This window comes from Microcaecilia unicolor, chromosome 2 (genome assembly GCF_901765095.1).
Source record: "Microcaecilia unicolor chromosome 2, aMicUni1.1, whole genome shotgun sequence".
In the NCBI taxonomy this organism is placed as follows: domain Eukaryota; kingdom Metazoa; phylum Chordata; class Amphibia; order Gymnophiona; family Siphonopidae; genus Microcaecilia; species Microcaecilia unicolor.
This window is the reverse complement of record NC_044032.1, coordinates 497,470,130-497,484,864: the sequence shown is the minus strand read 5'-3', so window position 1 is coordinate 497,484,864 and position 14,735 is coordinate 497,470,130. Positions and strand designations below refer to the sequence as shown.

The following is a 14,735-nucleotide window of genomic DNA, read 5'->3' as shown; positions in this document are numbered from 1 at the left end:
TTAGGCTTAGTTTATAGAATCACGCTAACAGAGTGGTTTTTCAGCGCTAATTTTTAAGGTGCCATTTATAGAATTTGGCCCATAGCAAACGTGTGTGATCACAAATTTAAACTTTCTTAACTTCTGAAAAGATAGCCCACCTCCAATGTTGGCCAGCATTTCCCAGTGCTCAGAGTGCCGCATCAGAAATTTCATGGACTCTACGTACAGCAAAAGTCCATGAAATTCCCTGATGCAATAGTCTAAGCACCCCCACTGACTTTTAGAAGGCACGTGAAGATATTGTATCAATCTGGGAATTTTATGAAGGAAATATTTTCTTTGATCTCCTTCTAGTTCCCCTGATCGGCCCTGTAGTGGGCAAAACATGTCCACGTCAGGCTATGTATGCTTGATCTTAAAAGTTATTTCCTTCAACAAAGGGTTTGAATCTTGACCTTGTCTACACATGCAATCCGCTGCTATCTCCAGCTCTTGGCGTCTCTTCTTTGTTGGTCAATATCTGCTTCTTTTGCACAGTGTGTATTTGCAAGGGGGACATGCAAAGGGGTGGAGCATGGATGGTGCATATAGTAGATGGGGCTCCCACTGATGTATGTAACTGGAGCCATGTGCCTGTTCCCAGCTGACCTGGAAGCCCATAGAAGGGGGAAATTGACATAAAAAACCCTGTCCCTCCCACCCAAAAGTCTTGCTTGAAGACTCAGATTGTGCAATCTGTGGGCCTTCACATAGCATGGATAAAAATGTTATAATATTTCATTCTAGGGATTTATTATCTTCTAATATTGCAATTAAGCTACAACCTCCCCCCCCCCCCCTTTTGTTCTCATTTTAGGTTGCCCTAGACACTGCTCTTTGTACTGGGGATCCACACTTGGGAATGGATTTGTTTGAAGCAGCAGGAGATGTGTTTTTCAATGGCACTACTGAACGAGAGAAAGCAGTATCTTTCTACAGGGTGAGTGGCTCATTACCCTTACGACTGTAAAAACTGACTGCTTACAGTGAAGTGCTTTGAAGCCCGAGTCATTGCAGTAGGACATGACTCGGAAGCAAATTAGCCTCTTAAAATGTATTCATCCTCTTTCAGGACCGAGCCCTTCCTCTTGCTGTGAAAACTGGCAACATTATGGCTGAACTTCAACTGTGCAACAAGCTGGTGGAACTACTGTTACATCTAAAATCTTATGAGGAGTCTCTGGAATATGCAAAAACATCACTTGCGCTTAGTGTGAGTTTAGGTAATCTCCGTGTTTTTCTTATTACTAATTTTCCAACTTAGATTGACTTTTCAAGATTCTATAATTAGTTCAGAGATGTTGGGGAAATGGTCTTATCTCTTAGTGATTTAGTTTATAGTCTAAATTATTACTCTGATGTTAACCTTTGAAATCATGCAGTTTGGAGTACTGTGTTCAAAACGGTATAGACAGAATGGAGACAATGCAGAGAAGGCTTGCCAAAATGATGTGGGGTCTGCATCAGAAGCTCTATGCCGTAAGGCTTAAAGATCTAAACAGATTTATACTCTAGAGGAAAGAAAATGTTATGAAGATATGACAAAGAAATTCAAATGCCTGAAAGGTATTAATAAGACACAAGATGTTAACTGCTTTCAAAGGAATGAAAGTTCTAGAATAAGGAGTCATGATATTAATAAGGAATGGGATAACAGGCCGAAGAGCAATGCCATGAGATAATTTGCTAAGAAAGCCTGATGGATGACTGGAACTCTCTTCTGGGTTGGGTAAATGGAGGCTAAAACAGTAACAGACTTTATAAAGTCATTTTTATGTATATGTGGCCTGTTAAAAAATTCTGAAGTATGTGTGTTGACATGATGGCATGTACTTTGCTGGTAGGCATGTACAAGGGTGACTTTAGGGCAGTGCATGGGTGGAGTTTGCAGCGTATAAATGTCCGCACCTGCAAGGTAGACAAAATTTCTACAACTTAAGCTAGTATTTGATAAAGACATTTAGATGCTATGTATCTTTATAAAATAGCGCCTAAGTAAGTACCCCCTTATAAAATTACCCTATATGGTGGCAGATCCATAAGAGGGTGCCTCCAGTTAAATGCCCCAGTGCTGCATGGGAAATGTCTGTTCTATATCAGCATCTGGGTGGTCAGATTCCATTATAGAGTCTAGCACAAACCTACATTAGCACACTCAAATTTAAGTGCAACCATTTATGCCTGGTCAATGGCAGGCATAAATGGTCGCATCGGCGTGGGGCAGAGAACATGCATAACTTATGGTATTTTCGTAATTAGGCACACTCATGCCCTCGGATGCTGCTCCCACATGTACACCTTGCAGTTACACACTATCTTATAGAAGAGCTCACAGTGCAACGGCACACACCTAGTTATAAAACTACCCTTTAAAAGAGCATGTAAGAGAGAGGCACAAAAGGTGCGTAGTTGTGAAGCAGTGGAATGAGGGTACAAGGAATAATTTGCAGCTGGGTCTGTCTAACATGCAGTAACTAGAACCAGAGGACCTAGAGCTTGGGTGGGCAACCTTGGCCATAACCCAGTTGGGTTTTCAGGAGATTCCCAATGAATATGCATCAGAACAAAAATGAGTATCCTAATTCCAATCCAGTTACAACACAGTAATATTGCACAATTAGTAACCACTATCAGCTCTCAAGATCTATTAAATATACTTTATTAAACACTTCTTTATACCTTTAGCAAAATATGTAAAAATATATAAAACCAAATAGTCTCCTTAGTACTCACTATACTTCATTCATACTACACACACTCAGCATATTTCTTTAAGGCTCCAGATCAGGACACTTATATTCACACATGTACAGCATCATTGTCTCCTCCAGTTTTCACTATGTTGGTAAAAAATCAAATATTTAAGCTGAACAAACAGTCCAACGCAGCGTTCAAAGTTCCATCTTCATTCCACTGGAAGATTTAGAAACCGTTCATAAGCTGTTATACAAGTTATTAGTGAAGCTTGAAATGAAATCCCAATCTGTGCACAAGTTTTCAATTCACCATTGCATCGCAGTTCTACTCCTTGCAACACGTTATACAACGAGTTGCCAATCTCAAAATGCGTCACCAGATATAGATTACAAAACAGCCCTCTTCCTCGCTTTCGCTGTTAGTTGAGCTCAACGTCCTCATACATTTACAGTTTTCAAGTTAAGTGAAAATGTGTCTTAATACTGATTCAAATAAATCACAAGGCACTTGGAGGCATTCTATATATAAAATTGTGCAATGATTATAAGCATGGACATTTTAAAGATCCTTGAGTCTGTTATTCTCCTCTGAAAACATATGAGCACATCCCTATATATTTTTTATATATAGAGGGTATGTATTGTTTAAATTGAAAGAGATGTGTTGTTAACCCAATTTTAAGCGCCATTTACAGAATAGTGCCAATCACTATTTTCTTTTGTGTCGATTTTTTAGGCACCATTTATAGAATTTAATCCATAATGGTTTAGTAATTCAATCTCAGATATTCCGCTATACATACCATTGCATCATGGAGGTTTTTATCAATTGTTCAAACCTCCAGAGTTTTGGGGGTGATTCTAAATTTTAACAGTTAAGAGAAATTCGCTCCTACTTTTATGAAAAACAGTTTGCTCAACTGGTCCTATCTATGATTCTTTCCCAACTGGACTACTGTAACTCTCTTTATATTAGCATTTCAGGTAGATTACAGAGGAAACTTTTATTTCAAAACACAGCTGCTAGGATGCTTTTTAAACCTGGGAGATATGATGACGTTGCACTATATTGTAGATGCTCATTTATAACCCCAAAACATATGCATATTTATCATCTGCACATCTAGATGGCAAAAGACTATTCTTCAATCAAGTAATTTTTCTGTATTCTGTTGAGGCTTTGTATGAAAGTGGAAGACAAACGAACCAGTTTTTAGTAGAAAGTAGTTGGAATGTAGGGTGTGGAAAAATCAAGAGCTTATGGGTTCCACAGTATGTGCACATTCTTATAGAATGGCTTGGAGTAAGATGTGCGTGCAAATTCAAATTGGTGCCAATTAGCACCCAATTATTGACACTGATTGGCTCATTAGCTTATTTAGTTGAGCGCACTTATTGGATCGGCGCCCAAATATTGGCACCCAGTTTTGGGCACCATATATAGAATCTAGGGGACTATACCATTATTAGACTCCAAACGTACTTTATTTGCTTCTTATATTTTACCTTTTTTGTTTCTCCTCAGGTAATCACCTGAATGAACGAGTTGCATATCACAGGCTAGCTGGCATATACCATCACCTGGGTCAGTGTGAACTTGCTGAACACTTTTACCTTAAGGCTCTCTCCCTTTGCTCCTCTCCTCTGGAATTTGATGAGGAAGCAGTGTATTATGTGAAGGTCTACTTAACCCTAGGGGACATTATATTTTATGATCTTAAGGTAAGAACTATAACCTGACAGGGATCCTTAGGTTCTAGAACCACTGAAGTAGAGTATATCACTGTAACATAGGAGGCATAATCGAAAGGGATGTCCAAGTTTTGATGAGGACGTCCTCACAAAACGTCCCGATGCAGGGGCGGGGAAACCCGTATTATCGAAACAAGATGGACATCCATCTTTTGTTTAGATAATACGGTCAGGGACGTCCAAATCTTGAAATTTTGGTCGTCTTTAGAGATGGTCATCCCTAGACTTGGTCGTTTCTGATTTTTGGCAATAATGGAAACCAAGGACGTATATTTTAGAAACAACCAAATAAATTGTGTAAACCCCACATATGCAATATTTTATTAGGATGCGAAGAGAGTATAAGACAATATTGTTCAAATGTAATGATTAGTCGTGATATGTTTATAATGTCTGTATAACAATCTGTGATGTACGATATTCATGGGGGATTGAACTGACTCAGTAATTAGTGATGGATATGCATGCTGATAGGGATTTGTTATAATAAAGTGATTTTGATATATAAATATATGTCTGGAGCACAGTAAATAAGAGAGTAATTCATTGAGTGCTCTGGTTGTGAATAGTTTATCCCCGGCTTTTTGGAGTAGACTTTAATTAAATTTTAATTGCCAGACCTTTGACCATTCTTCTAATTTTTGGGGATCTCTTTTCATGGTTTCTACTCCCTCCAGGGTTTCCACTCTGTTGGCTATCTTTGTATCATCCGCAGAAAGGCAAAACTTTCCTTCTAACCCTTCAGCAAATCCTCTCACAAATATATTAAACAGAATCGGCCCCAGTACTGACCCCTGAGGCACTCCACTACTCACTTTCCATTCCTCTGAGTGAATTCCATTTACCACTACCTTTTGTCATGTTTCGATCAACCAGTTTCCAGTCCATTTCACCACTTTGAATCCTAAGTTCAACCCTTTCAGCTTATTCATGAGCCTTCTGTGAGGGACCATATCAAAGGCAATCAATCAGATTAATTTGGCAGGATTTTCCTTTGGTAAAGCCATGTTGCCTTGGATCTTGCAACTCAGTGGGTTCAAGAATGTTAACTATTTTTTTCCTTCAGCAGTGACTCCATTATTTTTCCTTACACTAATATGAGGCTTACCAGCCTGTAGTTTCATACTTCTTCCCTGTCCTTGCATTTGTGAAGAAGGGACCACATCAGCTTCTCTGCAATCCTGCAGAACCTCTCCCGTCTCTGAAGATCTATTAAATAAATCCTTTAGAAGTCTCGCCAGGATTTCTCTGAGCTTCCTCAGTATCCTAGGGTATATCCCATACAGCCCCATAGTTTGTCCACTTTCAGATTTTCAACTTGTTTATTAACACTTTCTTCCATGAATGGTGCAATATCCACTCCATTCCCAGATATACCTTCTGTATCTGACTGTGGTCCTTCTCCAGGATTTCCTTCTGTGAATACCGAAGAGCAGTATTTATTTAGCACATTCATTTTATCCTCATTCTTCTGCACAAAGCTATTGACAGCATCTTTCAGTCTTCCAATGCCATTCTTAGTTTTTCTCATTTCCTCGATATATCTGAAAAATGTTTTGTCACCTCTCTTTACATCTTTAGCCATTTCCCTCTTCGCTTCTTTGAGTTTAATCCGGTAATCTTTTCCGTGATCCTCTTGTTGCGTTCTTCTGTATTTCTTGAGCGCAGCCTCTTTTTCCTTATTTTTTCAGCCACTTCTTTGTGGAACCATATAGGCTTCCTGTTTCTCTTGTTTTTGTTTACTTTCCTTGTATAAAGATCTGTTGCCATATTTATAGCAGCTTTCAGTTTGGACCACTGCACTTCCACTTCGCTTACGCCTACCCCTGCCATCAACTCCTTCAGGTGTTCCCCAGTTTTACCAAAATCAGCATGTCTGAAATCCAGTACTTTGAGTTTTGTGTGTCTGCATTCCGCTTTCGATCTTATATCAGACCATGTCGTATGATGATCACTATTGCCTAGGTGGGCACCCATCCAGACGTTGGAAACACTTTCTCCATTTGTGAGCACTAGATCCAGCGTCAACCCTACCCTTGTGAGTTCTGTCACAATTTGTCTGAGCAGAATACTTTGACAGGCATCCATGATCTCTCTGCTTCTTTCTGATTCTGTTGATGGGATGTTCCAATCCACATCAGGGAAATTGAAGTCTCCCAGCAACATTGCCATCCTTTTTATTGCATGCTTATGGATATCTTTGTCCAGTTTCTCCATAGGTCTGTAGTTAACACCCATAAGAATACAGGTTTCATTTTCTGTTTCCAGGATGATCCGTATAGCTTCTTCCTTTCCCCAGGTTCCCTGCTTTTCAGCTGCTCTGATATTGTTTTTCATATACAGCGCCACTCCTCCACCTCTTTGGCCTTCCCTATTCTTTGTGAAAAGATTATAGCCTGGTATGGTCGCATCCCATTCATGGGAATTATTGAACCATGTCTCTGTAATAGCAACAATATCCAAGTCTTCCTCAAACATCAGGGCTTGCAAATCTTGAACCTTTTTACTTAGAATTTGAGCATTTGTGCTCATTGCTTTCCATATGCTATTAAGTGAGTTTAGATGGTTTTCTATATCAACATTACCTTCCCCACTGTTGTCATGTTTTTCCTGGGAGTGACTTTCTGAATTCCTTTGCTCCCTTTGTCACCCCACCCTCTAGTTTAAATAAATAAACTGTCAGAATTTGTCCTCAAGGATCCTTTTTCCTGTCACAGATGTAGCCCACATTACAGTACAGCCTGTTGTATTTCCACATACTGCCTCATCCTCCTATGTATCTAGAACCACCTTTTTGGCAAGGTTCAAGCCACTTATTGAACTTCTGTGTTTTACATAGTCTTTACTGTCCTTTCCCATATGTAGAAACAATTTCATAAAAAGCTGCAGTCTGAAACAAAGACTTGAGTCCCTCCTCAAGCTTCTAGAATGTTCTCTGTGCTCCAAACTTGCTATTGTTGGTCAGGTCATTTGTCCCCAGTTGAATTACAGCATCGGTGTAGAACCATATGCCTTCTTTCATGCATACAGTTCAGAGAGAGTAATGTTTTAGGACAAGATTATTTTATAGCAGTTTGTTATTATTTGATGTTTGCCTGCCTTTGCTGATTACTGGAAAAAGATTGATAGTGCCATTTGTAACCATGCACTGGCTAGAGGGAAAAACACATTTATTCATTTACCAATTCCCTCCCCTCACCCCCTCATTCTGTAGAACTTTGCATATTTGAATGAAAAACATTCCAGAGTAAACTGAAACGATCTGCAACATTTTCTGACCGTACTGATGATTTTATTTTCTAGCCTTTTTCATTCTCTGATTGTGCAGTCAATGTAATATGAAGGCATGATACTAGTACAGTCGATGCAGGTGTAGATTTCAAATGACTCTTTATTTAGATAATCTAAGCAGTATTTATACATGGTGGGAGGGGATAGGAAAAGATATTATAACTCTTAACTTGCAAAAACTGCACATTCTTGCACTTCGGTAGATATTAGAATTGTGGCAGAACTCTAGATCTTTAGGGCGTCTTTTACTAAGGCACGCTCACGTTTTTAGCACGTGCTAAAATTGTGGGTGAGCTAAATGTTAGAGACGCCCATGGGAATGCATTGGCGTCTTTAACGTTTAACGCGCAGTAAAAACGTGAGCGAGCTTTAGTAAAAGACCCTCTCAGTGTTTTTACAATACATAGTATAAACTCATTAAACCTCTATTAACCCTCCATTGCCTAGGTAGGAATTTATGGGTCGATGCTCAAAATTTAACGCCAGCACTAGAGGCAATTTTGTGCAGCGCTGCGTACGCCTTGTAGTGCTATAGAAATGCTAAATAGTAGTAGTAGTAGTAGTAGGCAATTAGCGCAAAATGCTCAGAGCGGTGTAGTACACGAGACAATATAAGTGCCAACGATTAGCAGAAATAGCATACAAATGTAGTCAAACAGATGTTAATGAGATCATTTCCTATTCCCTTCCAGTGCTCAGAGAATAGCGCAGAAAACAAAGCCATTCTTACTGCTGAAAACAATAACACCTGCTCAGAGCAGGCGTTAGGGTGTTTGAAGAGACCATTTCTCACGATTCTTTCTTTAAAATCTTCCAGTTTAGATTTGTTTGTTTTTTTTAAATGGAAGAAGGCCAGAGCAAGCCTGTAAGTGCCGGAACTAAGAAATAAATCTGAGCAAGTCCGAGCAAACCTGAAAGTGAAAGCACACATTGGCATCTGTTTCCTGCACTTAAATAGAAGCATTCTAAGTAAAAAAAAAAAAATTGAAACGCTTACATTTAAAGGTGCAGAAAACAGGCGCTTATGTGTGCTTCACTTTCGGGTTTGCCTGGCTTGTGCGCACAAGAGTTGAGCTTACCGTGAAACTCTTCTGGGCATGCGCCAAGCACATTCCCCCTTTCTTTCACTTTTACAGCAAGTATATAATTTGAATACCATTTCCTAGGAGCATTGGCGAGCTAGTTTTCAGTGTTGTTCCGGTGGTATGGGTTCTGTGCTGGTGGCTTTACCGCGGGAGTTCTGAGCATTGGCCTGTTAGATTTTGAGCCCTCTAGGGACATAAAAATACCCCTCTGTACCTGAATGGACATCTCTTCAAAGGCTTGCAGGAAGTATAAAAGAAAACAAGAAGAAAAAAAAATATATATGTGTGTGTGGAACTTGGTATAATATAGTGAGCTAGATTTATGCTTAAACAGGTAGGATACTGGTCAGGGGACCTTAAACAAGCAACAAGTGATATGTGAATTTGGGGCACTTTGGAAGAACCAGACAATGTAGAAAGAAAATTGCAAACATCCTCATCCTTTCACTCAATAGAATTGCTATGCAGAATCAAAGCTACTTTATGAGTTGTGCTAACAGGATAATTGTTTGTTCTAGGATCCATTTGATGCCGCTGGATACTACCACTTGGCCCTCGCAGCTGCAATGGATCTGGGCAACAAAAAGGCTCAACTGAAGATTTACACAAGACTTGCCATAATCTATCACAACTTTTTGGTGGATCGGGAGCTGTCTCTCTTCTTCTACCAGAAAGCAAGAACTTTTGCATTAGAGCTGAATGTTCGGAGAATAAATCTAGCACCGGACCAGTTTTATCATACCACCTCATGGATTCCTTTCAAAATGATCACAGATAAATGAGACTTTCTAGAAAAGTAGAACATGTTCTTGTTGTTACATGGTGGAGTATTATGTATGTTGAAACTGTGAACATCTCTGACAAGGGTTCAAGTGAAATCTATATTTCAAAAGTTTAAAAAACCCCCAGGTGTCCAAATTTTAAAAGAACCCATCTGATTTTGAAAGCCCAAATCATTGGATTTTTAACATAACACTTTAAAAAGTCTTTTAGGGGTCAGTTGTTACTTTGGGCAAGAAACCTCTAAATGGAGGTTCTCAGAAATATTTTATCCCTGATTTTAAACATTTTCCCAATTGGTAATTTTGTTGCAATTGATGCCATCTTCCATATTGCAAAACCGACAAATCACAGAGGGGTCTTTTTACAAAGGCATGCTAGAGTTTTTAGCACATGCTAAAAATAAGCATGCGCTAAACGCTAGAGACACTCATATATTCCTATGGGTATCTCTAGTGTTTAGCAGACGCTAAAAACGCTAGCGCATCTTTGTAAAAGACCTCCAGAGTATACTAACAAATGTTAATAAAGTCTTAAAATATATATTGCTGCTTTTAAAAAAAATGTATTAGTGTCATTCATTTCTTTAAAGATGACATTAAATCAATGATGTTGAATGTGACTTTGATTATTTTTTTCAATCAGAGTGTATAATATGATACATTTTTATCAGCTTTTGGTCTAGGTCTATTTTTGTTGGTGTGGACTAAATCTAAACAAATTGTTTATCATTTTTGAGGTAAGTAGTTACTGGTGTTTTGGGATTAATTTTCAAAGATAAGACCCTTGTGCATCCATCCATGCATACAGAGATCAGGAGTTTTATTTTACAAATACAGAGCTGCTATCATTGACCTCCAAGCATTATTATTATTAGCATTTGTATAGCGCTACCAGACGCACACAGCGCTGAACACCTGATACAAAGAGACAGTCCCTGCTCAAAAGAGCTTACAATCTAAATAATACAGACAGACAAGACAGTTACGGGTGAGGGAAGTAATGGGTGAGAAGGAAGGAAGGGACAAGGGGAGGGCAATTGAGTAGTGGCTAGGAGCTAAAAAGCAGCAGTGAAAAGGTGGGTTTTCAGCATAGATTTGAAAAGCATCAATATACCCAAACACTCAAAAGGTGTTGCAGTGTGAAAGTAAGTGGCCTCAGTCTCCATTCTTAATTTTGGCAAAGTTTTCTAAAACATAGAGGGAATGAATGAAAACCACTAGCCAACATGGGGAAAGAAACAACAGAATTTGTAATGCAAGAGAGGCCAGTAAAGAGGCAGGAGCTTCAGGGGATCACTCCCATCCTGCCACTATTCCACCAGGGCAAGCACCAGTAAGTGCCAAGGAGGGTCAGGGGATGGAAATGGGCTTCTTTAGAGGGGGTCCTTCTCATACTAATTGGGTTGGCGGGGGGAAGGGTGGGTTTGGCTTGCTCCTATTGCTAATGATCAAGTTGGTGTGGGTGGGGGGAGGGTAAGGAGGTCTTACTTGTATTACTACTGGTTGGTTTGGGGGGGGGGGAAGAGTGGAAAGTCCTGCTCATATTGTTACTGATTGGGTTGATGGACGGGTTTGGGTTCTCATTGCTTCAGATCAGATTGGTGGATCTTAACTCCTGCTACTAATCAGGTTAGTGGAAGTTATGCTGGTATTGATCTGGATTGTTGGGAGAGAGGGGGTCATGCTGGTGGGGAATTGGCTGTAAGTATGTGGCAACTGCGCAGATGCAAATGTTTTCTCTTGAGAAAGTATTAAGTGCATCCATGACAGTGCATGTTAGGAAACCATGAGCTAACTGTATGAGTAGTCCATGTCCATTCTCCACCTACAACTCATCCAGTTCCTGGTCTGCAATTCACTGTACAGTTCCTCCTAATTTATAATCTTAGTGCCATGTACGCGTACGCTAGGATTATAGAACACTAGCACTTTTGCATGTGAGTGTAACACATGCATAAGTGCTAGGCATGCACTCAGCGGTATATAACTGTAGCCGCATAGCGGGTAAATGCAAGAGAGTGTGCACAGAGGGAGGCACATGGGTGGGACATGAGCATATCAAACATTTATACACGTAGGCTATAGAATAGTCATTTACGCGCTAAAGTGCTACATATAGGCACATGCATTTACTCCTGCTATTGGTACGTCTATATGTTAACATGTAAATGCCAACCTACACTAGTATTCTATAATGGACTCTGGTTTGTCAGAAGCCATTATAGAATTTGTGCTCAGCTCGCTGCATGCGCACTTTATGGAATTGATCCCTTCAGATTTTTATGAACCCATGATAACTGTTCAATCCTGCACTAATTGCTTTGTGCACTTCAATAAATATGCCCCATAGTCTCCAATTGCACATTTCGGTACATCAGGATCTTCTTTTTCCATGTACTTCTATTAGTAATTCTGTTCTTTTAATTTTCTACTTTATCACTATGCCCATTTTTCTTATACCAAGCTTTGTTATTGGTTGGAATAAAAATGTTCCATGTGGTCACAATTTGTTCATTTTCTGAAATTCTATTAGGGGTTTGATCCTAGTGTTTTTCTGATGCAGCAGTGTTAGGGTATTTACACAGTTTCCAGTGGACAGGCTGTGCTACTTTATTGTGCTTTTCTGCAGAGAGGCTTCTTGCTTCCAGTTCTGTGCTACAGAATTAGCTTGCTTTATTTATTTATTTATTTATGCATTCTTGTATCCCACTCTTATCCAAAAATGTTTTGGTTCAAAGTGGCTTACAAATTACATTCTGGTTAACAGTTACAGTATTGGTTTACATTTTACAGTCCTGTTGAGGCTTATAGTGATGGCTACAATTACAGTTTACATTTTGGTTGGGACTTAGGATAGTTTATGATTAGCAATGGGAATGGATATCGATAGCTAAATTATTTGTTGTAGAATTTTTTAAGAGGTATGTTTTCAGTTGTTTTCTAAATTGAAGATAGTTCGTAATGCTTCTTGTGATCTTTGGTATTGAGTTCCACCATTTGGAGCCCAATTAGTTAAATCCGGCCATATAATAGATTTGTAAGTTACATTTCTGCATTTGGGTAGGTGAAAAAGTAGGTAAGCTTCTGGTTTCTGGGCTTGCATTTCTTGGGGATAGTTCTACCAAGTCTAACGTGTTCTGGAGACAAACCAATTAATATTTTGTAGATGATGGTGCTCGTTTTGAAGATTAATCTTTTCTTTGATTAGCAGCCAGTGTAGTGTTTCGAATGTTTTTACTTCTTGAAAATTAGCCTTGCCACCATGTTTTGGATGGTTTGCAGCGATTTCATTGCGCTTTCCTTGCAACCAATGTATACTACATTGCAGTAATCTAATTTTGATAGTATCAATTGTACTATTATTTGGAATGATTGTCTAGGAAAATAGTCTGTGATCCTTTTCAGTTTCCATAGTGTTCTGAATCGTTTTGTTGTTACTGCTATTTGACTATCTAGTGTTAGGTGTTTGTCAAGAATGATTCCCAGTAATTTTAACTGTGCTTCAATTTGGTATGTTTGGTGAAGTTTTGGTGGCTGTAGGGTTATGCGAGATTGACAGTACTAGGAATTTGGTTTTGTCTCTATTTAATTTGAGTTTGAAAGTTTCTGCCCAGTTTTCCGTAAGGTCCAGACTTGTTTTGATTTTGTCCATTATTTCTGTGATATTATTGTTGAAAGGTATATAAATGGTGACATCATCTGTGTAAATGAATAGGTTAAAACCCATGATCTCCAGGTTTTTTTTTGAGTGGAGTCATCAATATATTGAACAGTGTTGGTGATATTAGCGAGCCCTGTGGTACCCCAGACTCAGATATCCTGGAGGTTAATAGTTGGTTTGACATCCATACAATGTAGGATATGGTCTTTAGGAAGCCGTTGAACCATGCGGCCACTTTATCACTGACTCCATCGAGTAGGGTCATCAGTGTTGTATGATCTACTAGATCGAACGCACTTGACATGTTGAATTGCAATAATAGTATTTTCTGATCTTGGGTTATTAAGCTTCTGAACTTCGTTATCAGAGTGGTTAGGACCGTTTCAGTGTTGTGTTGTGGTCTGAAACCTGATTGGTATTTATGTAGGATTGAGAATTTTGTTAGGTATTCCATTAGTTGTTGTGTTACCAATCCCATACCCAGATCACAAAACACATATGCGGTGGAGACCGCAGCAAAAGGCTTTTACAAATTGAACAGAGATGGATATACAGATTACACACGTTGGAACCGCATGGCTTGAATTCTACCATTCATTGGGCAGCTTTTCTTTGAATCTCTCGCTTCACATTACTTGTTGTCAAGCGATCAATTTTTTCAACTAATTGTGGGATGTCCGTTTCATAAACGGTACGATCAGCAGATCTGTGAGAGAAACACTTCCAATTAATACCTCAAATTAGCTCATCATTTCATCAGTGAATGATGGCGCTGCTTCAGCTAGACGTCAGTATCAGCTGGTTCAGTTGCAAGGTGATTCAGGAGGCAGTTGACAGCAGGCAATAGCAAATACGTGTCAGCCAGGGATTGGGTAGCTATATGTTTTAAATTTGACCCGGTCCAGTATTGCTGATGTTAGTTGATGAATTCTCCAGCATGAAGTTAACATGAAGTTAACATTGTGTCTATTTTTTGCTTTATTTTCTTCTCTACACGTTTTTTCTATGTGTCCGAAAATATGTTTTGCAGATACAGAAAATAATGTGCTTGTTGCTTGACTTATACATTTCACATAAGAAAAAATTTGTGTTATACTCCAGCATTAGCTATCAACAAATGTCTTGCGGTGTGGTTCCATGAGCAAGATTACCGAAATGGGACCACTGGAATAAACACGCAAGCTGGAGCATATAAGATAAGTTTATTTGTGCACTCTATGAAAGATTGTGATTCAAGACCAATTAGTGCATTGACAGATTTAAGTACAATAAAAGATTTAAGATATTTTAAATATCAAAAACGTCAGGGGGGGGGGGGGTGTTCAGTCGATGATGACTTTTTTTTATTGGACTAACAATACATTTTTATTAGCTTTAGAAGGCAATACCTTCTTCAGATCAGAAATGAGCAAATGTTGACAAATATCAGAATATATAAGTGAAACAC

The 14,735-nt window shown here is 39.0% G+C and overlaps 1 protein-coding gene across 4 annotated transcripts in view; it reads left to right on the top strand.

The window, feature by feature from the left end:
• The window catches only part of SH3TC1 (SH3 domain and tetratricopeptide repeats 1), a 104,360-nt gene extending 94,620 nt beyond the window's left edge, over positions 1 to 9,740 (top strand). For all 4 annotated transcript variants that reach the window (XM_030191151.1, XM_030191150.1, XM_030191149.1 and 1 more), the window contains 4 exons: positions 839 to 961; positions 1,094 to 1,244; positions 4,243 to 4,439; positions 9,364 to 9,740. In XM_030191151.1, coding sequence (XP_030047011.1) covers positions 839 to 961; positions 1,094 to 1,244; positions 4,243 to 4,439; positions 9,364 to 9,627 — 735 coding nt within the window. In that variant the 3' untranslated portion in view covers positions 9,628 to 9,740. The remainder of the gene's footprint in view (positions 1 to 838; positions 962 to 1,093; positions 1,245 to 4,242; positions 4,440 to 9,363) is intronic.
• Positions 9,741 to 14,735: the final 4,995 nt, after the last annotated feature.